The sequence below is a fragment of the Anomalospiza imberbis genome, chromosome 9, assembly GCF_031753505.1.
Source record: "Anomalospiza imberbis isolate Cuckoo-Finch-1a 21T00152 chromosome 9, ASM3175350v1, whole genome shotgun sequence".
Lineage (NCBI taxonomy): Eukaryota > Metazoa > Chordata > Aves > Passeriformes > Viduidae > Anomalospiza > Anomalospiza imberbis.
In genome coordinates, this window is record NC_089689.1 from 695,129 (window position 1) to 722,753 (window position 27,625).

The following is a 27,625-nucleotide window of genomic DNA, read 5'->3' on the forward strand; positions in this document are numbered from 1 at the left end:
GGCTTAGGGCGTAGTATCCATGATAAAATTGTCTGTCCTTTTCAAAGCAGAGGTCACCTTTAGCCTCTCTTCTCTGTGAGGCCAATTCTTGCCTCTCTGGGAGAATTTGAGGAAGCAAACAGTATGTGTGATTGTGCTTCAGCATGCCCTGAAGCTTAGTGAGTCAGCCTCTGTCAAACTACAGCTGTATTTGACTGTCAGATTTGAAAATCCATTATGAAAACCTCCTGTTTCCATCGAATTGTCGATAGTGAAAATAAAGTCTGGCCTGTTGGATTCTTTGTCACAAATTCCCTCTTTTCTGGCCAGACTTTGGATTCTTTCTGTGTCAGGGAATTTTCTCCTTCCGAATCCCTGGTGTCCATATGAAAACACTGAAGCAAGCTTTCTTTCTGGTGTTTCTTGAACTGTCTTGCTTGATATGGAATATTTCAGGTAGGTGGGGAGGAGGTAGAGGTGACTTTCAAAGGGACGGAGAGGTGGTGGGGGGAAGGTTTCTCTGTGCTCTTTCTGTTACTCAGCTGGGGAAGATGTTGCTTTTGTAGCATCTTAGAACTTAGTCTAAAAACCTCCAGAGAGAAATCTAATAATCTAAAATGAAGACTAAAATTTTATGTTGGTCTATAGAAGACAAATGGCCTCACTTCTGTCCTGGGATTCTCAAAATACTTATGTATGCAAACAGCACGGCTGCAAGTTAGGTAAAAAGATGCTCAAAAGAAGTTAATTTACATTTGCAGCTAAAAGCCAGCAGTTCTTTAAAAAGTGTTTCTATCAGCACCTTCTCCTATTTTCCAGAAAACCTGACTATGTAATCATTTGTCACTGAGAACATCCTTTGGGGGGCGAAGCAGCAAAGAGCTGTGTGTGTGCTGTGGAGAACAAGCAGCCCGAGAGGAGGGGGAAGAGAAGGAGCAAGCAGTGAGACATCCCAGATGTGTGGGGGTGGAATCCAGAGAGGAGCAGCCACGAGTGGCAGCTGCAGTGCAGCATCTCCTGCAGCCTCCTGGCTCAGCCAGGTGCAAACAGGGGGTAGGAGGGACCAGAACAGCATTGCAGAATGGTGTTTCTGAGAAGGGAAGTAATGCCTGTCCCAGCAAGTGGGGTTTTGTTTCTTTGTTCTGTTCTTAGCTCCTGCTTGGAGAGCTGCTCCTACTTGGGAATCTGTCCCAAGGCATTTTGGAAGCAAAGTCTTAGTCACTCTGATTTTTATCTCCTTGAGTCCCTTTGAACCCCACTGTCCTCTAAATAAAGTCGAGAATTGATGTGGTGTTGAGGACAGATGTATAAGCAGAGGCAGGAAAGTCAACTCGAATATGTCTGGCATGAAGCAAAAGCTCCTCTTGGATTTTGTGTGTATAGTCTTGATTCGTTTGTCTACTCCATGGTTGCTGGAACTTCATGAATCATATTAATGCCGTCACTGAATTTCTTTACACGTCCCAGATCTAACTAATACTTTGTTATTTTTAACCTAGTGTTTGGAAGGACAACATACACTGCAGATAATTATAGTGAAAATAAAACATGCTGCAAGAAATGTCTCCAGAACCCAAAGCGGTTGCAGGAAGACATGACCAGTAATAGCATACAAGTATTTAAAATGTGCTGCATGCTTGAAAGACAAAGAGCTGTGGGCAAGAAGGAAAGGAAGATTGTTGGGTTTGGAAAACCTCTGCAAAAGACCCAGTGCTTATGAAATTGGTGTGGACATAAGCTAGAGAAGTATAATTGAGAAGCGTGGGAGGAAGATGTGATTATACAGTGGGAATTGTCTCAGTAAAGGAATGACAGCAGTATCTCACTTAATGAGAGTACAAAACAGCACTAATAAGAATACAGCACAGACAATTGCTACCAACAAAGTGAGCAGGAGCACAAGTTTATCCACAGACAATAAATTTATGTTCAATCAGAGCAGCTGGTGAAATATGGAGCTCTGAAACGGTTTCCTTCCTTCAGGAAATAACCCAAGTTCAATAATACATTAATAATACTTTACTTATGCCAGATAATAGTACATCTTTCTTAAGTGATAGCATGATATTCATTAAAGAAAATTTTACTCAGATTATTCTGAACAGTTCCCAGAAGGGAATGATGGGCTCTTGCTTATGATCTGTAGCGGTATTTAATTACGGGATCGATGCTGACTGAGCCCTAACTGTACAGAGACATAAATGATACCTTCACCTCTGCAACTGCAGTAGCCAATAAGACACTGACTTGAATCTGGTAGGAATGAAGTGCTTGAAAAAATGGTCTTCATGATACTTCGTTTGCCTTGAATGACAGTACTTGCAGAGAGCACTTTAAAGTACCCATGCTTGCTTTTTTGGTTGAACTTCACACTCGCACAGCTTTGGCCTAGTGACATTTTTCCGTTCATTTCCTGTTTTTATATCTGACACTCTAGAGTCTGTACGAAAGTAAAGCACGCACAATAGAGTTGGGTTTGGTTTCATTAGTGTCCTAACTTTGAGCGAATATTAATCATTACAGTATTACATTTGAGACCATGATTTAAAATCATAGGCACACATTTAAAGTTAATTCTGGTCAGATGAAGTTATTTGCTTCCAGGTGGAATTAATCCTTTTGCAAGATTTTTAGCTGGACAGCACACAAAGCTTATTTTATGAAGTAAGAGCCCAGGTGCTGTTAATGAGTGTGTGCAGATTATCATCACCTCCCACTGGACCGAACAGAACTCTTGCAGCTTCCAGATTTTATTTTTAAATAGCTGACACTCCTAGGACAAGAAGTGTGATAGAATTTGCTGTACATTTTTATCTTTAAACTGGCTTTGAAACTGCTTGAAAGTGGAGCATAAGGCTTGTTTTCAACTTCTAGGTCTCCTAGTTGTTTGTGGTCTATCTACTGCAATGGCGATAGGTGTGAGACGAGATCATTTTGCCGCATGCCTGGCACAGCTTGTTCCTCACCCTGCAGTTGGATAAACTCCAGTTTTGCCAGCACATTTGATAGAGACTGTCATGCTTTGAGTTAGTGGTTAAGAATTCAGAATGCTGTGGGCTAAGCTAAGAGATCCTTCACACTGGAAACCACTGTTCAGGAAATCCTCTTTGTGTTTTGATTGCAAACGTTAAAATGTGCCTGTGAATAATTCTGGCACTTGAAAGTGTTTTTCATGGAGAGAAGGCAAAGCTGTGCAGGAGGCACGTGTGCGCAGCTCGAGCAGTGTGTTGCAGCATGAGGATGCTGTGGAGGAGTGGCCTGCCTGCTAAATGCCATGGGCCACTGCCCTTGGAGCTGCTTGGCAGAGGGCCACCAAGTATTGCACAAGTGATTGTTATTGTTCCTTGGTTTTGTGACTATCCAAAACAAGGTTGGAAGTGTCAGCTGTCTCAAAGAGGATTATATCCAGTACGAGGAAAGTGGTCTGAGCTGTGCTCAGAGAGGTCGTGCTGTGTGGGAAGGTGCACAGGCCTTCCTCTCAGGATCTGAGTCCTGCCAGGCTCCTGTGTGTTAAACAATGAGACTCTAGACTCTAGAGACTCTAGAAGTACACATTCCCAAGCTGTTCCTCAATGTGGAGATGCTTAGGTTGAGTCACTTGTTAGCATCTGGGAAGCCCTTGTTTAATCTCCTTTCTAGGAAGCTCTAGAAGAGCTCAGCGTGGAGCTCTTCTCCTCTCTAAGAACAGTCCTGAGCACTCAGACCTGCAGTTTTTCATCAGGAACTCAGTAGATAATCAGTGGGTAGGTGTCTCCAGGAAAAGGTGGCTGAAAAGAAGCTAATCTGCTGTCTCAGGTGATCTGGGACCAGCATCTCCAGAAGGGCATCTCCTTAACATCAGGGAAGTAACACTGTGGCTTTCTCTTTACTTTTGCTGGTCCATATGTTTGGCATTTGCTAACCAGCTGTAAGCCTTAACTCTCCAGCAGGCAGCAGAGGTGCTGCATAGAATCCAGGCATGAAGTTTCCTTTCCTACTTCCTTCTTCCCACTCAGTTTCCGAAGTGCCAACATAGAGGAATGTGTACAAAAATGAAATTAGACACGAACATGCTGTCATTTGGAGAAAAGAAACAGATGCAGCGGTTTGCTTGGTGTGAAATTTTGGCAAAATCAGGTAATTGCAGCTCTAGGAGAATAAAAGAAAGTGTAAAGAACTACATTTACACAACCAGAAGGAAACTTTAGGCTAAGGCTTAACACAGGTGTGGTACTACAAATGCTGAAAAAAGGGTGTGAAGCCAGCAATGGCAATGTTTTGACAAGGTATTTCCATTTCAGGGTAGAGTTGGTTGGTATTGGCTTGGTATGGGAGTCCAGGAGGAGGATATTGCCCACAGCATGGCACTTGTCAAAAGGATGTTAAGAAGTGCATGCAAACAGCATTTCTGTCCCGTAGTCTCATTGTCATGCACAGATGTGCCAGTAAAGAGTGCAGGATAGGCCAGAGAGTAGAACCTGGCGTCCTGTAAGTTTTCAAATAATGACTGTTTAATTCCCTACAGCACTCCATCCCTCCTCTGCTCTCCTGGCAGTTCTAACCAGCACTGTCCAGCAGAGTAGAACCTCTTCACGTGAATCAAAATTGATACCCTTATGACTTAGTCTCTCCAAATCTTGATTGTTGACTTGACAATTTACCTGTTTGCTTATAAAAGTCACTTCCAGTACCTTAATTCTCCTAGGAAACAGGCATCTTGGAACGAGACCAATGTGCACAAAAACCAGAACCCTGTACCTCAGCTGTGGCACCTTCTGTCCAGTTCTGTTACAAATCACCTCTAGCTGCTTGCAGTGCTTTTTCTGATTGAAAATGCCCTGATAAAGCCTTGGTGCAGCTGCCTGGGCTTGTAGGAAGTTACAGCGTTGCATCTGGCCCATCAGAGGATGTGTTACTGTGCTCCTGGTCCGGGTTTCCCTCCCAGTAATGGCATGTGCAGTTGTTATGGGGCTGTGTGTGCTCTTGGTGTGCTTACAAACAGATCTGTGTGGGATCAGAGGGACAGGGGGAGATGATCTGCAGCCTGGGGACTGCCTGGAGTTCACACTGCCTTTGTGTGGGTCAGGTGTAGCTCTGCAGAGCCATGAGAGGTTCAGAGGGCAGGAGGGGATGGAAGTGAAAGGGAGCACATCCAGCAGGAGGAAGTAGCCTCAGGCTCCTGCTCTGCTGTAGTCCTGCACATTAAGAGCCTGATAAAGTATTTTTGTTGATGAGCTTAGGTAATGAAGAGAGCAGTGACTACACATGTTCAACTGGTTAATGGCAAGCTGAGTTGCCCTCCAGCTAGAAGAGAAGATTTGGATTGGTGCCTTCAGGGTGCTCAGCACCTCTGATATTTTGCAGAAGTCATCCTGAGTCCAAGATGTTCAGTTGTTTTGTGCAGAATTGAAACCAGTACAGTAGTAAGAAAAGAGGGGAGGATTCATATGGAAGCATAATTTAGGGGATTATAAAAGTGCCCATGCAATTGATGCTATCCATGTAGTGAAATTAATTATTTTGCCATAGTATTTGTACCCCCAGTGACTAAGAGAACACTGATGCATGTACTCATCTAAAACCTTTCAGGCATCATTCCTCACATCTTTATTCCGTGGTTAGATTTCTGGTAGAGCTTTCTTTGACCTGAAAGTCCCCTGTGTTTTGAAATAAAAAAGCTGGAAACTCCAGTGGCTTGGTGAAATATTGTCAATGGGGCATTTCATTTTTAAAACCCACATTTATGAAAACAGAGCTTCTGTGGTTCTCTGATATGGTTGCATCATGCTTTGCAGGATGTTTGTAGAAAATGTTCAAATTAACTCAAGACTTCTTCTTCCACTAGCAAAATGTACTTAATTAGAACAGTTGAAGGCAGAAGCCTTTAATGTAGTTCTAGATGCTGCTGGCACATGTCAAGTGAGAGGTGCACTGATAAAGGCTTAGGTTTGCTTAATTTTCAGTGTTCCTCTCTGTTTTTCTTTTTTTTTTTTTTGCATCTGGCTTTCTTTCTTAAATAATTCCACAGATTGCTGTTGCTACTTTATGGACTACCAGGCACCACAAATTCTCAAGCACCACTCAAGGCTCCTTCTCTGCTAAATGGAGGCAGAAAAGCTCTTCTCAATTTTCCCCACCTATTGCAAACACCTACCATTGCATGGACTGGATTTCCTTCCAGAGGTGCCTTTCCTTCTGTAGGTTTTAAAAGGAGCCCAGACAAGTCTGTGGGACAGCTGAAGCTGGAAAAAATTGATCTCACCCTGAGTGGGGAGATGAAAGGCTTTTATTTGCTTGAGCTGTTATGTTCTAAATGTGGTGGAGAGCTGGCAAGTAGTGATAGAATAAAACATATTACTCTGCAGGAAGAGAGACAGGCCCAGCCTGCAAGCAATAGCCTGCTGTCTTCTTAGGGGCATGCAAGCAAGCATCTCCACGTTTTTATCTTCCCAAAGCTGAACTTTCCCTCTCTTCTGTCTAATCTGGTGCCTGTGATCTTGCTAATTTAATTGCTGTGGCAGACAGGCAGTTACTCAGATGCAGTCAGGAGATGAACAAGGAGCGTTTTGCTCATGCACCAGTTTACACCTCTGTTTATCCATTCTCAGGATTCAGAGTAGGATCCAAGTATTGTCACACAAGAAAGCTTTTTTTGTGGAAAAGTGCTATTTTCTACCAGCTGTACAATGGACAAGTGCAGGTGGCTTGTCTGATGGCTTGTACAGCACTGTAGTACTTTCAACACTGTTCAAAACGGGATGATTTCCTTTCTTCCCTAGCTACATGAGCAGATCCCAGGATTTTCTAAGGGTAAATACCAGTGAGTCATTCACATGGTTTATCAGCACCAGAAAGGGCTCCTGTTGTCCATGCCAGTTCCTTGGCTGTGAGTACTGAGGTCTCTCTTTGGGCCATTTTATTATCTTGGTGGGAAAACAGCCTGAGGAGTTCAGGACACTTTCAGGAGAGTCTGACAATTGCCAGAGGCTGGCAGGGAAGGAGAAGGGACCTTCCTGTTTTAGGTGGTCATGGGGATCAGATTGCTCAGGCTGTGCCCAGCCATTCTGAAGGGCACTTCAGGTAGCTTGGGGGTGATTAATGAAGAATCCTCAATGTCAGGCATCCTTTTTGCTTCCACGCATGAGTTAGTCATGTACCTTAGATATGCTTTTAAGACCAGTTTCCATCAGATTGTTTTCTTGTTTTGGTTTGAGAGGTTCTTTTTAGGGGAAAATGCGGATTTTTTTAATAGTCCTTTTTCACTTATAAAATGATCTCTGTTTCTAAAAACTGATTTATGCCTTCCTCAGCAAGACTAGAAATTCAGAGTAGACACTTGGCAAAAAATCTGGACTCAGAACTGAGATTTAGAAGTGAAACCTAGAAGTAAATTTAGCTACAAATGTGAATAGAAGGATGCTCATTGGGCTGGGCTAAATACAAACCAACAGGCAAAAAAAAGAAAGGGAGCTTCATCTTCATACTCTCTTATCTGAGATTATTACTAACAGAGGCAATAAGTTCTTTAACATTATTATATTGACTATCTCTTTAATTAGAAGAAGCTATTAATAGTTGATGAATCCTTAGCCATACAGATGGCCTGGGATCTGCAAAATGAAAAACATCTTTCCAGCAAGCAGCTGTAATGTAATACACATTGCACAGCTTAAAATGCTGCCATCGAATTTGGATTCAGCCCACTGCATCCTGATATTAAAACCTTGTTGTCTGTGCAGCAGCATTCTGAGGGAAACAGAAGGCAGCTTGGCTTTGGAGCCCCAGCCAGGGCCTGAGTGTGTCAGACCACTGTCCAGCCATGGCAGCCCAGAACTCTGCCTGTGCTGCTGCCAGGATGAGCAGAGACCCACCCAGCTCTGAGCTGGAGTCATTGCAGAGCTCTGTGTAAAGCTGGGGGGTTCAGGCAAAAATGCAACCAACTGGTGACTGAGAAGAGTGTTTCTTTCTGTGTTATCTCTGTGTGTTTCTTTCCTTACGTCCCGTGTCGCTCTGTTCCTGGGGGTTTGGCAGTGGCATTTGCATTGCGGGTGATTATATTTTTATAAAGGTATTCTTTTGTTCAGCTTTGGCATGATTTACAAAGAAGGAGAAACCACTTTCAGCAGTGAAATCAGAGGACCCAATTCTTTAGGTTCCATAGAAAGGTGCTTTCAAAGCTGCTTTACCCAGTAGGTACTGACAGTGCAAATGAGACCTGTATTTTTAAAACCAGGTCAAAGGCAGTTTAGTAAAAGTACTGCCTCTGCTTATAAAACAGCTTTCTGCCTGGAACCATCACCATAGTGACCTAAAATATAATTTATTGTTGCTGCTTGGGAGGTGATTACCTCCATCTCATTGGACTTAAGTTCATAGAGGTTTAGAGAGAGATTCAGGTACCCTGAGCATATGAGGCTAAAGGATGGGGGGAGGAGGAGATCCCCAGAAACTTAACTCACAGTCAGTTGCTTTTTCCAAGAATTTGAGGGATTACAAACACTTCTAACCCAGATTTTCCAGTCCTCTGATGTATTTCTGTGTAATTGATGCAACTTCCACAACTAGGAAGATTTGTTGCTAATTTCCTGTACATCTGCTGTGCTCTCAGAAGCAGCATCACTCTGGCTGCCGATGTGAATCAAGCTGCCACTGTCTGCTCTTGGGCAGTACCATGGGCTAACCCCATCCAGTTAATAAGAACCATGCAGCCACTTGTTCATGCCCTGTCTCCCCACCAGTGGGGAGGAGAATTGGAGAAAAAAAAAGTACATCTTATAAAATAAAAACAGTTTAAAAATTAAAATAAATATTATTATAAAAGTGGTAATAATTATAATGAAAAGGAGAGAGAGGAGAGGAGAAAATGATGCACAGTATAGCTGCTCACCACCTGCTGACTGATGCCCAGCCTTTCCCAAGAAGCAATCCTGGCCAGTTCTCCCCAGTTTGTGTACGGCGCACAGTATTGTGTGCAATGGGATATCCCTTTGTCCAGTTTGGGTCAGCTGTCCAGGCTCCCAGCAGTGCACCTGCTCACTGGCAGAGCATGGGAGAGCCAGAAATCCTTGATTTGAGGTAAAATCTCAGCAACAGCAAAACAGGAAAAAATTGGTGTGTTACCAACATGAATTCAAAACAGGCACTGTGCCAGCTGCTAAGAAGAAAAATAACTCTCTCCTAGTTGAAACCAGGACAGGCACTCAAGGGCAAGCAGCAGCAAGGTGGGGCTGTCCCAGCAGGGAGAGGAGAGAGGAGCACCCTGAGTTTGGCTCCCAGTGGGTTTGATCTGAGTTGAATTTAGACTTACTTTAGTCTCTCTTGTGATTAGCCTTGCTTTCAATTTGTTCGTTTACCCTTCCCAGTGAATATATTTCCAGCAAGTTGACAACAGTCACAGATAGGTGGATGGATCAGGAAAGGGAGAAAGTCACAATGACTCTGAGATGTAAGGTTCAGTTGTCATTTTGTTCACTCAAACCAGATCTGAATCCAGTACCTGATATCCTGGCCGCAAAAGACATATATGCTCTCTCTGCAGACATTAAAACATTTTTTAAGATAAGTCCCAGCTGTTCAACTCAAGAATGCATCTGTGTGTGCTCAGATTTTGGACTAATGAACAATTGGGTCCTGTTGTGCCAAATGTGCCTATTGTGCACACTTTTTAGAATAACTAACGGCTTCTGTAAAATTAAGTTTTGGAGTCTAGTAGTATTTTTACCTGAAGCTTTAAATGTATATTCACCTGTACACCAGTAATATATATATAACTTGTATATATATAAGTTTTATTTGCATGGGAACATGTTTGGATCCACTTAATAAAAGTTGCCCTTCAGACTGAATCCTGCATCTTGTGTCCAAATTCTGATTGTCTCAGCTTCCTTAGCTGAGCTGTCCGAGATGCTGAGTCTGCTGCATTGACAACTACAGGTGCTCTACTTCTTGGCTTGCAGCTGTCTTACATAGTGTGCAGCTTGAATAGGAGGTTTAAATTCTTTCTGGTGCTGCAGAAAGCAAGAAGATGGTAATTTCAGATTAGGGCTGGCTCTTGTGCCATATGTGTTGTAGGACTGAACACACTGCGATCAAATTAAGTGCCTTGATTTTAAAAACGTTGAAGTCTTGCCTCTACTTAGCAGTTGTTTCTGATTAGGATTTTAAAGTTCTCTTGAATCCCCAGCTGTCTGCATGTGTGGGCATTTTTGCACTGTATGAAAGCATCCTTTCTCCTGCTTTGAAATGAAATTGTTCTGCCAGAATAGTGTTCATTCACAGGCTGTGTGACCTTTCCTGGGCTTGTGTAGCTATTCCTGAACGTTTCTCATATGTATCTAACCCTGATTGCTGTCTTTGATATCTTTGCAACCCTGATTGCTATCAACATCTTTCTCATACAGTCTTTTCATGAGAGGTCAGCAAATCAGGGAGAAGGCAAGGTAGAAGTACGATCTTGACAGACTTTAAAATTTGAGCCCAGGTCCTTCTGGATCCTGGAAATGCTGCTTAGAAGAGCCCTCTGGTCCAGCCTCCTGTGTGGAAGAAGGCTGTTGCTGACAGTGAGTTGGCTGTGGCATTGTCAAGTGGGCTCTGAAGAGCTCTCAGGATGATCTCACCACAAAGTGAGATCAAAGTGTTCTAGGACTTCACTGTCCTTTGAAGTCAGCTGGAAGAGAAAGCAGAGGGCAGCTGTATTAGCAAATGGATCTGGAATTGTAGTGTTACGTAGAGCCAGCATTTGGAGAAAGCCTGGCATCAGTTTCTTTTTAGCCATGCAGCTTCTGTTTCATGGGAATGTGATCGGAAGAGATCGCGCTCCCCTCTAAGGAGTGTGCCCATGGAACTGCACCATTTTTGTGCACTGACTAGTTCTGTGCTTGTTTACGGCTGCAAAAGGCAGAACAGCAGAAAAAAACGTGTTTGCTGATAGGAGCATTCTCCTCTACAGTTGGGGTTGTGTGTGCTTTTTGGGGCAGTCTCCAGCAGAGCAGCAATTCTGGGAATCCAGGATTTGTCTTCTGTAGAAGACCTGAGGTCATGCTGACAAGTATAGAAACTTTCAGTTAATGTTTTGTGAAAGAAGCAAAGAATCTGGATTATCCTTTTTGGTTTTACTGGACTGGATTCACATGCCCTATCTAAATTACATGTTTTTGCAATTACAGATTGCAGTTGCAAAACTAATAGCCTGCAGATGCTATGCAAAAGCAGAACTCCGCTGCAGTGAATTATAGAAGGAGGGGTATTTCTTTTTATGGGTAATAGTAATAAAACAATTAATTCCTTTTCAGTCTTACAACTTTGTAAAATCTGCAAAGACAGTTGACAGACTTGGCTGGGAGTTACAGATGAACAGCATTTCTGTGCTTCTACAGCCCCTGGGAAGGACAGAAAATGGCAGAGAAACATAATTTTCAAATAATTTGAAGCAAACATTTGTAATTTTATGATGCTGGTTAGATTGAGAGACCTTTTAGAAGAAAACCTGATCCTTATCAAACATAATGGAGAAACTTTTCCACCAGTACAAGCTGGGATTCTTTTTCCTTCACTGAGGCACAGAACTAAGTCAGCTAGACATACCTTTTCCAGTTTGTTTTGAAATGCAGATAATTTCCACAAATAACCCAGACACAAATTACCAAAGCATTTTCAAGAATGCTTTAGAACCTTCCTATACAATTTTAACCAAAACTGTTCGCTTCGACATAGAATTCTGTCCCTCACATCCTCTTACTTTGCGTTTAGGAATTTTTTTTTAATCTGCTGCCAAACCAAAATTACATCATAGCAAATGCATGCATTGTTCTCTACTTTTGGCCCTGCAGAGCAGTTCTGCAGGCAAGTTTAACTGCCAGGATTTCTGTCCAGTCTCTGTCCTGTGCCCTCCATGTTCACATGGCCTTTATCCTTCGTATGCAAATCAAACAGGACAAAACTACAAGGAAAAATACATTTATCAGTGAAATAAAGTCCAGATGGGGCTCCTTCACCTCGTTCTCCCTTACAATTGGACTGGCATTGGTGTGCCCTATTCAAGCTTCTGCAAACTATGATTTCCTGGGGTATTCTCTATCCACAGGGAAAGGATGATGGTACGTAGTGCCTCTTATTTTGGATGTCTTGCAAGTCAAAAATGATACTGAAATAGGTTGGATAGAAACGAGGCAGGTTCATCTCGGGTAGTTCCAGAATGAGGGATTTGCAGAGGAACAGGAAGCTTGAGAGAAGCTGGTAATTTTGCTGCTTCGGTGTCACTTTAACAGGGTGAAGATAGATGTTTCAGTAGGACAGGATGACGAACCTGTCTCTGGAAGCACGCTCATGATCAGCTTCCTGGAGGGAGACAAGGTGCCTTCCCAGAGGCCCACTGGGTAGAGTCTGTAGATACCTGATTAGCAGCATATTTCAGTGTTATCTTAAGGCATAAGTCCTCCTCTTTGGCCTTGTATGTTGAACAAAGGGATTCTAAACCATGAAAATAGAAAACTGAACCGTCTGTCAATATTTTTCACTTTTCTATATACCTGCTCTACAGCTGCCTTTTGTGCACCTCCTCAATGCTTTGCATGTTTGTGAACCCAGCAGGTCTCTTATCCTTAGTAGTCTCCATAACCTTTCTGGTTCTTAATCCAGCAGAGATCCTTTGCTACTGGTTCTCCTTTACATGGAGAAAAGTCTCCAAAGCTGAGCCCTGCTCGTGGACAGGCAGCAGTGCTGTCTTTGAACAGAGGGGGGGAAACTCTTCTGAAGGAAGCTTGTGACAGAGTGAATTTTCCATTCCTCTGAGGTCTCTGGGATTTTCACAAGGCTCTCTGACTCACAGTGAGGTGCTTTCCAGGTAGTTTGGTTTTGGAGTCCAGCCCATATCACATCTGGCAGTAGCACAATTTACAATAAAAGGCACTAAAGACTTCTTCATTAAAAGACCTCTAATGTGGAAACTAAACTGGATAGCAACTCCTTCTTCTGCAAGGACAGTGACTAGAAGTTGTTCCAAAGTGCAGTTAGGTTTTATTTATGAAAATTTGTCTGGGAATGGCAGAAAGGTGTAATCTTACACTAGAGGACATTTTATTGACTGTGGGATTGAGCTATTTCTGGTAAAACACTTAAATAAAAGTCATATCTCATCAGTTCATTCCAGCACTGTGTGCAAAGAATAGGCTGTAAAAACCACCTGTGCACAGAAATACAGGGATCGAAACAGCACTGGGGTGAAAAGGAGCAATTCTGGCAAAAATGAAAGCAGAAAAACAATCTCTATTCCCACTACTTTTTGGAGCTTTCTTGTTCTGGGACAGTCTTCTTCCCACCCCTTAAAACCTAGAAAAGTAGTTAGATGCTATGATTAGGGGTTGAATTCTTCTTTAAATGTGCTGCAAACTCAAACTGTGTTAATGTGTGCTGGCTAACATCAAGGTTAAGATAGGTAGAACTGGTTAACTTCAAATTAAGTTAAATGGCATTGTTAAAGTGGTAAAGCTGCTCTCAGGATGGGCTGCCAAGAGCTACTGCAGAGAGACTGATACCTTGTGAAATTTTATTGTGGATTTTCTGTGCGTTCCTTGCAGTCATTATCCCATTTTTCACCTGCTCCCATGCTCTTCATGTCATGGATTCCCTGTAAGGATCCATGATGAGCTAAGTAAATCTCCTTGTATTTCTAAGGTCTACCTTAAAAAAAAAAAACCTCAGAAACCAACCAGTCGAAAAAACTCAACTTTAAAGATCAGCTTTAAAAACAAGCCAGCTTTACTAAGTTTCTGGTGTGATGAACAAGAGTGGTGGCTATGAGTCACAGTTTGTGCAGAGGTTTTAATTTGTTTCCTCTCTCTTTTTTTTTTTTTTTTCCTACTCTCAAAAACATCCCTATGCTTTTCAGATATAAGGGTCAGAAATGTTTCCAGAGGCACCGTCCCCTCTGCATTTCTGCCCAGTGTAACATCCACTGATGGTGAAGGCAGTGTTTCAGGAACTTCTGGCATTTTCAGATGGACCAGTGCTGCATCCAGTGTGGTGTAACCTCAGGGCACCTTATGGTTGCCATTCCCCAAATGAATCAATAATGAAATTATGCAGCCATTTCCTGTACAAATTTGTAAACTTTGATACGTGTCCTTTTTGAAATGCCAGAGAAAACCAGAAATGCCAAGGCCTGACTCCCATTTACATCCTGCTCTGTGCTTTCTACTTTGGGAACTGCTGGGCTAGATGAGGATCAGCCTCTTGACTCTGAGTGCACATTGGTGAGTTCTCTTCCCTGGGGAACAGCCTCCTTTTGTGTTCAGAGAGCTGCTGGCATCAGAGAGTGCTGCTGTTCAGAGAGGGCTGACATCCAGCCCTGCATTCCTGAGAATGAAGTTCTCAGGTACCATTTCTTGGCCAGGAGTTGTGTGCCAGAGGCTGGGATGCTGCTCAGGGCCAGGTCCCTGGCCTGTGTAGGAGAACAGACAGACACATCACATCTCTGGTAACAGCAAAAAGCTGGAAACAATGATCCTGAAATTTTTAAAAAGTGTGAAATCTGTCGTTTGTGGGAAAAAAAGCTGGCTCAGGGGGTCTGTCAACCCAGGGGTTTAAGAGGTCTAGCTCCTTGGAGTATTTGTGCTATGAATCAGTCTCTGAAGTGGCATGCAGTATTTTGGGTCAGGGAGAGCATATTTTTGTTGCACATTCTTTGTGTTGTCAAAAGCATACCTGTAAAGAGGTCCAGTGTTGTGTCAGTCTCAAAATCCCTGAAGATGTTCAGAAAAAATAGGGTAAAAAGGCAGTGCATGGATTTGATGCACAATTTTTGTATGATCAAAAAAAGCACTTGTTTTCTATCTGTTTCATCTTGAGATCACTCACTAGGTGTGGTCAGATAGTGAACAGATAAGGTTTTAAGCTGTCTGGAGGTGTTGAAAACTGCCAGAAGTTGTGCCATTAAAGAAAAACAACCCCTCTGTGGGATGTGGGCGGCTGCTCTGATGCCTTGAGAGGCTGCCCTAGAACAGAGACTGGACAGAGTTAAAGAATAAAGTAGGGATTTAATAAAGGGCCTCAATGGATCCACCTTGGGCAGCACAAGAGCCCGGCCAGGGGCCAGGGCTGCACCCAAGAGGAACCTAAATGGTCCCAAAATGCCCAACCGCTCACGGGGTTTCTCACTTTGATCAGTTCTGCTCCATTTGCACATTGGAGCTAATTGTCCAAATACAGCTCCAGCCCATGAAGTCCCATCCTGCTTGTTTTTCTCTCTTCATTCCACGTTGTTTGTGCTCTTGGGCCTGAGATTTGGGTGATTGTCCTTGGTCCCCAGCTAGGGAAGGAATTGTTTTGTCTCCCTGCTCTGTGAAGAGAGCTCACCATCCCTTAATAGGAAGCTCAGAACTACACACTAAAGCAGCACAGAATGTGAAAAATAGAAAAGCCAAAACCTGAGGCATCACCTCAGCCTGGGTCAACAGCGGCTGTAATGTGGTCCTGGAACCACAGCGGGAAGATTCAGGCTGGAAGAGGTTGAGGCACACAGTTCCCTGAGAGACTTCTTAGTCATAAACAGAGACGAAAAAATGCCCAGCTCCAGTGTTTGTTTGCTGGAAGAAGCCTTGGGAAGCTGCTGGACGGAGTGACAGAGCACCCTTTAGCATGCCTGGCTCCTGTTGCCCCCTCTGCTCTGGCAACTGCCTTTGTTGCAACATTCTAGCACAGAGCAGGTCTCCAAGGCCACGGTAAAGATCAAATCGCCTCATCAAGGCAAATTACCAGAATAGCACATTAAAGCTTTCCTTTGGTATTTTAATCCAGTCTCCTCGGAGCTTTTATTGCTGTAAACCAACAAATGTCTCTTGTTTTGCAAAAGGTTATCCTTGGTTTGTCAGAGATGGAGCTCTTAATGAAGAGCAGGGCTCACTGGGACATCTTGACAAAGTCTTTGTGTGGAGTTGGGTGGGGGCTGTGTTCCTGGAGCCTTGGCTCCCGCATGGATCACATCTGTACTTTGCAGGGTACATGCTCCGAGCCGCCTGGAGGGGTCTGAGGCTCGACAGCAGCATGACCAGCAGTGTTCACACAGGCAGATGTGCTAAATATGCTCTAACAAAGTACATCTCAATCAAGGGTCCTTAGTTAAGACCTCAGAAAAGCCTTTTGAAAAATACTAATCCATACCTAAGCACAACAACTAAGAAGGTAAGAAAAATCTGGGGGAATTGACTTGACAGAGAGAAAGCCCTGGGACGGGAGGAAAGGCAGCTCATGCTGAGAGTGCAGCACCTTGCGGGGCTGGAAATCTGCTCCTTTGTGTCCTGTGTCACACGGGCTTCCCTGAAATGCGTGCGCCTCTCCTCCAAACATTCCCTGGAATATTTTCCTCCATCGTGGGCATACTGCGAGGATTCATTCCTACGTGTTTCTGTCACACAGTGAAGCAGGAATGGAGGAGGTGCAGGACTGCTCCTTGGGAGGTGCTATGGCTGATGGGATATGCATTGCAAAAGCCAAAACAAGCACTATTGCCAGTTCTGTTAATTTAAAAGCCAAGAGTCCAGCTTAGAAGTGATGATAGTTTAAGAAAGAAAATTAAATCAAAAAGACCCATGCCTAGCATTTTTTTCCTCTGTTTAATGAAACCTCATGGTATGCAGTGATGATGTTTTGTTTACATCCTTAAAAGTATGAGAGTTAAAACCAATTTTTTAACAAAAAAAAGGAAAATGAAAGCAAAATGTCTCCATATTTTCATGCATCTAGGTAGGAGGGACTTTGGGTACCAAACCACATATCATGAGACTGAGGCTGAAGCTGCAGGAGCAGCAGGACTTCTGGAATATTCTGGCACAGTGGGAGAGGATTTCCACTGCCATTTGGCTGTAGGGTTAGAGATACATGAGGCTCTAAAGCTTTATCCCTGCTGGAGCCCTGATAACACTGATCTGATACTCAAGAAACCTCAGAATCCTTATTGCAGTCCCATGTGTTGTTGAGACTTACTAAATTAAGGTAACATGTTCATGCCTGGATTTTTAGTATCTGTGTCTATATCTATCTGTCCATCTCATCTGGCTTCAGTATCACTGAACTGCAGAGATATCAAAAGCAAATTGAGAATGCTGAAGCAAGGATCTCATTTGAAATATTCTTTCCAGGCTGATATTTTTCCAGTCATTCTGCCAGCAGTCTCAGGTCTGCTTCGTCTGTTTAAACTGTCGTCTAAGTGCAGCTCCTGCTCCAAGCCAGAGCCATCTGTTGTTGGATAATAGTTCTGATTTATTCTGACTCTGGTTGACACTCATGCTCCTGAGCCAGATGCTGACTTGCAAAATTTGCTTTTATTCATTTTCAGTTTTATACCATGTGTTAATATCACAAACAGTATTTTAATTTAGGGTTTGTTTTGTTTGTTTGTTTTGTCTATTGTTTAAAATTTGGGGTGAGTGATATAGTGTCACAGCCCCCTCTGGGATGCAATTCAGCATCCTTCAGAATGGCACAGAACATTTTAGAAATGCATTCAAACAGTGCTTCTAAATGTCTGATATCTTCAAAATCACTAATCTGTACCCTCATTTCTGTGAAATAGAATTAATTATTTTTTGCTTTCAAATAAAAGGTTTGGACTACTTGAAGACTTTTGGACTTGAGAATGTTTTGGGTGGCTAACTGTGGTCAGAATATCTGATATTCTACAGCATACCCTTCGAATTCACTGAAGAATGAGGGTAGTTAGGTAACTACAAGTTTGCACTGATTGCCACAATGCATATGAAAGATAAAGATGATTAGCGAGATGGATAAATTTCACCAATTCCAGATTTATAAAATGTCTCTTCATAGATGGGCAGCTTCCAGACAATGTGTGCCTCTTGCACATCAGCTCCTGGTGGCAATCTGGGTTTAGAGCTTTTTGTTTGTCTGTTTTCTCCAGAGTTGGTGTTGAATCACTGGGAGGTGGTGCAGCAACTCCAAAGAACATTTGAATGCAACTGTAAAATCCTTGTGGTAGCTCTTAATACAATTTATACATACAGTAAATAAAGGTGCCATTATAAGGCAGCATAAATTAATGCACCAGTCTTCAGATAGGTTAGCAAAAAGCAGTTGCTACTTGTAATGACTCTCAGGTGATCATCTGTGCAGTACTTGTGGTTTGGTAGGTAGCGATGGACTCTCAGAAGCATTGAAAAAGGAAAAAAAAAAAAACCAAACAGTATAAGCATTTTCTAAGGTCTGCTAAAAATAGTTACCAAATTGTGGCAAGGGCATTGTTACAAAATGTAATTTAATGGACATCTTATCTTAGGCCTGTTCCTTTGGGAACATTGGATTTCAATGAGAGTTTTTATGTAAGGATCATTGTCTTAGTGAATGTTGTCTTAATCTTAAGCAGTTCAAAAGTGAAATGGGAATTACATATGTGATCTGAGAATTATACCAGAGTGGTTTTGTAATTTTGGTTACCAAGATGTTTTTTGCAGACATTTATTTAAGTAATGTTTTCTTCTCATGGTCAGTCATTTGGTGTTTTGGGGGAGGGAAATTTTTGATGGGAAACAGAGAGAAAATGATATTTCTGCAATGTGTCTACAGAATATCTTGCCATATTTAACACCTAACTTTGTGTGTAACTCAGTTCCCCAAATCTTACATATAACACGGTAGTGTTTATATTTTTAAATGGAAAAATTACTGTTACCCTGATCTTAATAAATTAATGTATCCCGAAGGAAGTCTAATTCAGTTTGCCAAAAAGATAACCTTGCCCAAAAGTATGAGATGTTTGTATGTGAAAAGCATGGGAAAGCATGAAAGGAGAGCATCAAACTGGCTTAATAATATGGGAGATGCCTGGACCAGAGCTTTTAAGTTCCATTGATAAGGGAGGAACCATATTTTTCCAGGCTGCAAGTTGAGCAGCTGGAGTTCAGCAGCAGCAAAAGAACCCTGAAGAAAGGCTGTGTTCCTCCTTGCAGGCCAGGTCTGTATCCAGAGCATTTCCTGCAGATGCAGCTTCCACTGTCAGAGCCAGGGCAGTTACTGCTGCCTTACAGGAGAGATCAGACACTAAAGCACAGCTTCACCATCCAACCTCCCTGGAAGGTGTTGTCAGCAGAGCTTGTGTTTCACACCCCAGCCCAGCTCTGAGCAGTGCAGTCCTGCTGCACGAGGCATGAGGTATAGAGCTTCACAGGGACAGCAGGACAACTTACACAGAAAGTAAACAGCTGTGCAAGTAAAAGCTTCAATTCAGCAAGGTCCTTAAACATATGTTTAAATAGCATTGAAGTCAAGTTAAATTACTTTAATCATATACATAAGCACTCTGTTGAATGAGGGCTTAATGGTAGTTTCCATCTCCTTCCACATGATCAAGGCTTTTTCATATTCTGCTGCATGCAATAGGGATTTCTTCTTGGTTACACAGCAGGAGCAATTGCTGTGACTTTTGGAAGACTCCCTCAACAATATGGATTTTCTGAGCTGTTGTAAACAGTTCAGTGTGGAATGCCAGTAAAGGAGAGTGGAAAGGCATTTTCCCAGCTCTCTGCTTTGAGAGTAGATTTAACACATCTTTTCTGCTGTTTTCCAGGACCACCTGCTACTGCCAGCCACCACACATAACAAGACCAGGAGACCAAAGATGTCTATAGTGCTGCCAGCTGTAAACATCAATGGTAAGTGCAAAAGAAGAAAGGGAACGATAAGAGAACAGTTTCAAAGAGATGTGACTGACTCGTACATGAAAAGCAAACTTAGGCCAAATATCTGTCATTACAGCTTTGCAAAAGAAGTCAAACTGATCATTACTGGGGTTTAGTTGCCAGGGTCCCCGTTGGAGCTGGAGTACTGGCAAATCTCCCATGCTTGGTCACCCAGACTGTGAGGAGAGGTGGGGACCTGGCCAGCAGTTGTGAATTCTGGCTTCTTCCAGGACACAGAGGGTGCCACCCAGTCCTGGTGATTTGTACCCAGCTGATTAAGGGTTACGTGAACAGGACTTAACCTCTCTAACTTGGTGGCTCACAGAGCCTATGGAGACTGTCCTCCTCTCCTCATTTGGGTTCCTCCTACGCTTGCTTAGCAGGGCAAATTCCTTGGCCTTGCTGGTTTGTTAGGATGCTGACTGCCTTCCCTGGTCCTCCTCAGCTGTTTACCATGCTGTTATACAACACTCAGTGTGAGTGGGACCTCTCAGCACTGCCTGGTCAGGATTAATAATCATCACATTACTGTGCTGCAGGACAGCAGGGAAAACAGCTTTGCACTGGGGCATGGACTTATTAGTGCACAGAAATGCTCTGGGGCAGCATTTCAGTCCCACATGAGAGACAGGACATGACCTGCACAAGTATATCATGAATTCAGATGGTGAGGAAGATGGAACGTGCTTAGGGCAGAGTGTCACTGCCACACTCATCAAATGCATTGAGAACCCTGGAGCAGTGTAAACTTTACTTTCTGAACAACTGTGCACAAAATGCTTTTTTAAAACATCTGTGTTTTACAGTACATGTGAATCATAAACCAAAATGTTATTGTTAAATCCCAGCATGCTGAAAATATTATCTGCTGATGCGAATTTCCATAAACTAAGAAAAAAAGAATCAGTTCAGGCTTTCAGCATTTTGATAATTGCACTTTCCCATGCAGTGCAGCTGAGTGTGATAATCTGTACAGCTGTCCTAGGGGAATTTTTATTAGATGTATCAGAATTATTTTTGGCATTTATCTGCCTGAAACTCCCTTTTTATGTCTATTACAAAAATCCTTTTCTGGCTGACCTGAATTATCACATGCAAGTGGGCACTTTATCACTGAAGTAAAAACACTATTTCTAAGTTACAAATTATTTCTTCTTAACATTTTACCAAGTCCTGTTTTTACTTGAAATAACTTTTCATTTGTTGGAGTAAATATAATTTGGAAGATATGCATCAGAATCCAGTGACAAATCTTATCCATAAATAATGAAACATTGTGAAATTACATTTTCTTCAGTTCTTCGGGATTTTTTTCTTTGGAACATCAGCACAATCCAGGAAATAAAAAAAAATGTCCAGGGATTTGGGCTGAGATGTCGAAACAGATGAGACACAAGAATAGCATTAAGTAAACAACAGCATCAAACACAGATTCCTCTGTGACACCCAGCCAGGTGTTGGGAAAAAAGTTACAAGACACAAAAAAGCCAGTAGGTAACTTGGCTTGATTTTCAATTTGACTATTGATAACCATAGGAAATGATTCCCTAAAAAGTTCTGTCTGGAGAAGAACCCATTTCGGTCCTTTGAGAAAATTGCCTCTCCACCCTATTCTGCCTCTGAGGGGACTGGAGATGATCCGCACAAGCATCTGGGAGTTAGCTGACAACAAAGCATTCCTCCCAGCTGTCTGCTGTTCTTTTAAGCCCACCTTAATTCTTTGTGCACCTGCAGAGAATTGGCTGCTGGAAAAGGACGAGTCTCCTTTGAAGAAATTGGCAAAACTTTCAGTGTAAGAACTTGTCCCCTCTTTCCTTGTACCTCAGCCAGATCTCTGTGCAAGAAAGGAAACCTTTTCTACTGCCACTTCCTTGCCCTTTCTTTTTACTGCCACAGCCCTGGCAGAGGAGATGACAGGAATACAAGTGAAGGGGTCTTTGTTTTGAAGCTTTTTCAGAACTTCATCGCTTGCTTCTGTGGGGTCTTTTACTGTGTACTAAAGTTTACCCATGCCACTGTTTGCAAAGATGAAATACTTGACAGAGCAGTTGAGAGCCAACCCTTTGAACTACTTGGACAGTCTTTTCCCAGCAGACAGTCACCCTTTGCTGGTCACCCTCAGATTCTTCTGGTGCCTTCTGAGGCCCACTGGAGACTGCCTTTAGCTGGCTTGAGCCATTCCCACCACTGGCTGCAGGGACAGAGAACAGATATGGACAATGAGTACGGAGTTGTCCACTGCTGTCCTACATGGCTCTGCAAGACTGATCTGGCAGTTTTCATGAGTGTACAGAGCAGAGTCAAGGTTACTGCCTGAAGAGTTTTTTCTGGGAAGAAGGTGGCAGTCCTTGTGCTGTGAGGTAGTGACAAATGTCAACAGACAGTCTAGTAATTGATGTGCACATGCATGTGTGTGCAGTCAATAAGATTGAAGTTTAAAAGGAGATCTTGTACAAGGCAATAGCAGTTTGTTATTAATTTTCCAGATCAAAATTTGCTTTCAAGTGTTCTGTTGCTCTATGCTGGAAAAGAATAAAAACAGCCATTACCTTGTAATGTGCCATGTGCTCCTTCTCATGGTCAGCCTGAATCACCCATGCCCCTCAGAGAGCATTAGGATAGAACCAGATCCTCACTGTGCAGGTGCACAGAAACATATTTGCCTATTTAAATATGTTTAATATGTTAAAATACGTTAAATATGTGTAAGTTTATTTTTAAGTGTAGGAACTTGTTATACATTGTTACATGTTAATCCTCCACCTCCTACTCCCTTTTCCTTCTTCCTCCCTGATCATAGCCCTTTCCAAGCTTGCTGGGCCATCCCCCAGTTCACAGTCAATGCTTGCTGGCAGCTCTTCCTTTTCTGCCTCCCCAGATGCTCTGTCAGTCCTTTGCCCTTGTGCCATGTCCCTGCTGGCTGCTGTCCCATGGTACAGCTCTGCCCTTGGCCCCTGCAGCCAGCCATGCCCAATTCTGACCTGCCTCTGCCCAGTGTCAAAGCGCCAGCATTTGTGACCACATGCAATACTCACAGAAAATCTGCCTGATGGTACCTAAGGGCCTCAGCACTGGTAAACCTGGAAGGAAAAACAAAGAACTGGGGAGTCCTGGTCCTACTCTATGTGGTTTTGGAGGCACCATTGGTGTGCCTTCCTGGGAAGTTACTCCAAGAAGAAATATCTTGCAGTTTCTCATGGGAATGAAAACAAACTGCAATCTACAGTTAAACTCAGGCTTTTGTTTTCAAGCAAGGCATGTTTGTTATGCTGGATTGCAGCTATTATTTTAGAAATTTAACTATGCACTTGAGACCAGTTAAGTCTCTAGTAGGTTTCATTCCTAAATTTGCTTTTATTTTAATTCAGAACGTTGTTGGCTCATTACACCAATTCCAAATTGACATATAGGCGGTGCCTTTCTTGAAGTTTAAGTGAAACCATCTGCCATTAGCCCTCTATTTATTTAACTGCAGCGGGTTTCAACATGGATCTTTGGATCCAAGTAACCTATAGAGAACAGCGTGGCTGAGCCACTCTCCCCACCCTGAGCACAAGACTTCTGTGTCTGCAGCATGCCTGCAGCTCTGCAGCCCAGCACAGCCCAGTGGGACTGCTGCTCTGTGCAGCACACAGGAGTGAGGACAGGCACTGCCAGAGAGCCACTTGAGTGTTTGGCCCAAGAAGCCCCTTTCAGGAATGCAGTTCTCCCTGGGGTTAGGTGAGGGACTCTCACAGCTTGCACTTGCTCTTGGTAGGAGCAGCTCTAAGTGTCTGTACAGGTGTGTACTCACCAGTGGCCTTAGCAGCAACACAGAGACCAAAAAGGCCTTTTTTCTTCTTAGGATCCCATGCAAAACAATTCCCTATGGGTGAAAGTCTTTCCATCATTCACTTTCTTTAAACTGGGGGTTGGTGTCTGCACTCTAGGCCAAAAGTAGAAGACCTGATGAGAAAGCCCCTGGTGAAATCTAAGGCTCATTTTCTTGGAATTAGCAGCCGTGACAGAGTTTTGAACTTTTTATAAATATTCTGGATAGGTCCTTAGTCTGATGGAGCCCAGTGGGGCTTGTCTTCAGTCTGCCTTTGAGATAGCTGTTTGTGTGTCCCTCGATAACCTGGCCATCCTTAAGCTTCTTAAGGAGCCCTCTTCTCCTAAGGGTTGTTTTTTTGTCATGAAATCCAACACCAAAATAACCTCCCAAAGGCAGAAATGGAATGGAGTGCTGACTTCAGCAGAGTCCATGTGCTCTGTTGTCTTGGCCAATTTCTGATTCGTGACCAGTTCCATCAGCTTTCCTTCTTGCCATCCATCATCGTACTGATGTAACAGACTTCAAAAGTGCTCTGAAATAGTATAAAAAGGTGGAAAACAAATCTAGTGGTTAGGCTTTTTGATCAAAACTGGAGCGATTTCTGCCATCAAGCAACATAATTATTTGCATGCAGCTACAAAGAACTTCCCTTCAACTGACAGCCATGTGCAAGCAAGTCACAGATGTCCCAGGCTGGTAACAAACTGTCTGTGAAAAATTTGTAAGGCAAACAGAACCCAGATAGGCTGAGGAGAAAAATAAAAACAAAAGCTCTTTGGGAAGTGACAATGGTCTGTAAGTTCCCATGTCTTAGGGTTGAATAAATAAAGGCTTCAACTTCCTCTGCCTTTCAGGGTCAAGCAAACAAAAGATGCTGTTTCTTTTTATCAGAGCAAGAAACAGAATTCACAGTCAGTCATGAAGGAAAGTCTAAAACAACATGTTTGAACAGCAGCTGCCTTCCCTGAAGGTTACTGCTTGACATTTTGGGAAGCCTCTTTCTCGCTTTGGATAGCTCCAGAGCAGTTTCCAGGAGGGTGATGGTCCCTGCTATCCATAGCTCTTGTCCCTCATTGTTCTCCCTGTGCCTAAAAGCCAAGTTATGGTGCCCATGGCTCCCTCTCACAGCTGCTGCTCTTGGCACCAAGCTGGGAAGCTCATGCCACTCTACCAGGTAGAGAGGACACATCTCTTGGCTGCACAAGCATGAGCTATAGAGATACTTCCCTCAGTATTTCTGCTTTTTATCTGCATTTAACAGAAAGTCCTGAGAACTTAGCATGGCCTTACAAGCTGTAGTGTGTGACCAGAAGGCTCTGGAAGTTGTGTATGTGGGATTAGAACCTAGATGTGAGATGAAAGAAGGGTGACTGCTAAGGTTTTTTGGGAAAGTCACTGAGAGTCTGTCAAGTTCTCTAAACGGGATGTAGGGAAATACATCTAACAATGTCTCCAATGCTGTCATTCCAGTCATTTTGAAACTGCCATTCTTTTGCTTCTTGAGCTGCCAGTTGAGGAATAAAAGTCATTTGGTGAAGTCTGAGGAAGGAAGAATCAGAGCTGTGATTAGACCTCACTGCAGCAGGTGATTCCTGAGCCTGGGCTGGGACAGAGGGAGAGCCTGCAGTGTCCTGTGTGCAGCCATGGGCAAGCACCATTTCTCTGGTTCTCCTGTAATTAGGAGGATTTGCCAATGTCAGAGATGTACTTCTGCTCCTGTGCTTGTGTAAAGCTGTGCTGCAGAGGTCAGGATTGCAATGATGGCAGAACATTGTTTAACAAGGAACTTTAGCAACAGATTTTAGTAATCTTGTAAGATGCTGCTATTCTCAAAGTCATGTAGAAGTGCAGTTTGTCAAAACAAAATATTCCCTCAAACTTTCCTACATCTCTTTGAATCAGAATTGATCATTGCCTAGATTAAATCCTAAATAGAAGTTTTCAACTGCTTTTGTTACTTTTGAAAGACTTTGCTCTCCCCAGCCATGTTTGTTAATATGTTGTCTTTGATAGAAAGGAGGAGATTAAATTATTCAAAAAAGCAAGAAAGAAATCATTCAAGAATCTGTGCGCAAAAGTAATGGAATTTGTGTCACTTGAGTTCATGTTTATTTATTTAGACAGGAAACGAACAAGAAATGAAATCATGAAGGCTTATTCCCTAATGAATTTTCGTAACGAGCTGTTTACCTAAATTACTAAATGAGTTATCTATTTTTATGCATTCAGAAGAACAGGAAGGTTATTTCAGAGGATCTTCGGTGCCTTTTGCCCCTTAATTAATACAGAAAAGAGTATCTCATGGGTTTTGCTAGAGCAGGCCAAGCCCCAGCAAGCCTGGTGCTCCCTCTGCAGACAGGGTGGCTGCTGCAGATGGCATTTTGCTGGGAATGTGCCGTTCACCAAGGGGGCAGAGAATTAGTCATAAATTAATTGGACTTCGTACTTAGTATTTCCAATGCCAGTGTCGAGTTATTACAGCAGATTGGTTTTTCCATAAGAATGACACGCTTGTGTAAAATTTGCCAAGTATAATTAAAAAGAAGCCCGTGCCATAGGCTGGCAGCACGGATGCCCGTGTGGAGTTGCAGAGTTGGTTTGAACTGAGCAGGTGTGTGTCTCCTGAATGTTTGTTAGCCCTGCATGCTGGTGCTGCTGTGGACGTGTGCCCTCCCAAGGTTCACAGGGAGCACTGTGCTGAGAGCTGTGCTGCAAAGCAAAGAGGGAACTTTCACCCCAGTCTGTGAGGTTACTGTTGCCATCCTGGCTGTGTTGTGTTATGTGCAGCATGTTGTAATTCTAGCCTCCAGCCCAGCCAATCTGCCTTAATATATCTTTAAATGTTGTGAATTCAAGATTATATAATTACTCTTGGTGTGAAATTATAGGTGGCAAACAGTTTTATGTGTGTGATACACGGGCCAACTCTGGTAACTCCTTATTTCTGCAGTGATCTGAAGCATAATTATCCATAATGAGCTCACCCTGTAAAAACACGAAAAGCTGCAACAGAGCTGGTAGAGGTGGTTCACATTTATGAGTTCTGTCTTGAGGACATCACTGGAGTAAACCTAGAGACTGGTGAAAACACAGCAGTCTGAGAGGGCCTGTTGGAGTGTTTGGGTTAGCCTCTAAGGATACTCCTGCCAGCAGGGCTGGGAGGTTTTGCCCTGCTCCTCAGATCCTGGGTCTGTCCTCCAAGCTGCACTTCCCTCACCTCTTCATATAGCCCATCTCACCCCTGGTGCTTCCTGCTGTGCTTCCTGGGCATCTTCTGGGCTTGGAAAGTATTTGAAATACACATCCTGAGTTCCTGAAGGACGTTTTTGCTCATTCCCCACTTCATTAAGTAAATCACGTCCCTCCATCCTGCCCGAGTCTGTAGCAGCTCCAGAGGAACAGGCTGTGCCATATCCCCATCTAGCACAAACACCTTCTGGGTGACTGTGGATGAAGAAATGACTGCTGGCCCCAGGTGCCCCTCTCCATGGGAAAGAAGGCACTCCTGTATCAGAGTAGGACATGAAAGCTGTAAAATGTCCTGCTGCTGTAGCTGGGAGACAGAAATGTTTGCAAGGGCCGTCTCTCTTTATTAGCACGCTGCGTTCAGACAGGCTCTGCGGTGCTTTCATTGTTACCTGACACATTGACTCACAGAAGCTCATGTGCAGGAGAGTGCTCTCCCCACACGGACAGAAGATGGTGTTAAAAATACACTTCTACAAGCAAGAGCTGATTGCAGTATCTAAATAAATGAGGTAACTTTATGTACCCAAGTTAGACAGGTGGAAAATTCTGCTCACTCTTTGGATCGCATCCAAACGATAAAGACATTTCAACTGTAAGGGAGTACAGGCTCTCACTGGCCTTCAGTCTTAAATCAGTGACACACTGTAACACCAGGATACAAGTGATACTTGGTGATAGGCAAGGTCCATGTCAATGCAAATGATGCATGTGATTGTTGCCTCTTGAAAATAAAAATTAAGTCCAGTAGTTAAATTAATTTTGTCAGTAAGTGCCTGCAACTTGCAATGCCACAGTTCAAAGGTAAGGGCTAAAAAAATAGGAGAACATTAAAGGAAGAACTATGAGGTTAAAATGCTGGCAAATGAAGATTGATTAAAGATTAAAAGCTCACTGCAAAAATCTTTAAAAGAAGACTAAA

At 43.0% G+C, this 27,625-nt stretch overlaps 1 protein-coding gene across 3 annotated transcripts in view; it reads left to right on the forward strand.

The window, feature by feature from the left end:
* ATF6 (activating transcription factor 6) overlaps positions 1-27,625 on the forward strand; it is a 76,263-nt gene that overhangs the window by 37,344 nt on the left and 11,294 nt on the right. For 2 of the 3 annotated variants that reach the window (XM_068199199.1, XM_068199198.1), the window contains exon 15: positions 19,532-19,616. In XM_068199199.1, coding sequence (XP_068055300.1) covers positions 19,532-19,616 — 85 coding nt within the window. Of the gene's footprint in view, positions 1-19,531; positions 19,617-26,407; positions 26,431-27,625 lie in introns of those variants that run through there. The other variant, XM_068199202.1, reaches the window with a different exon arrangement.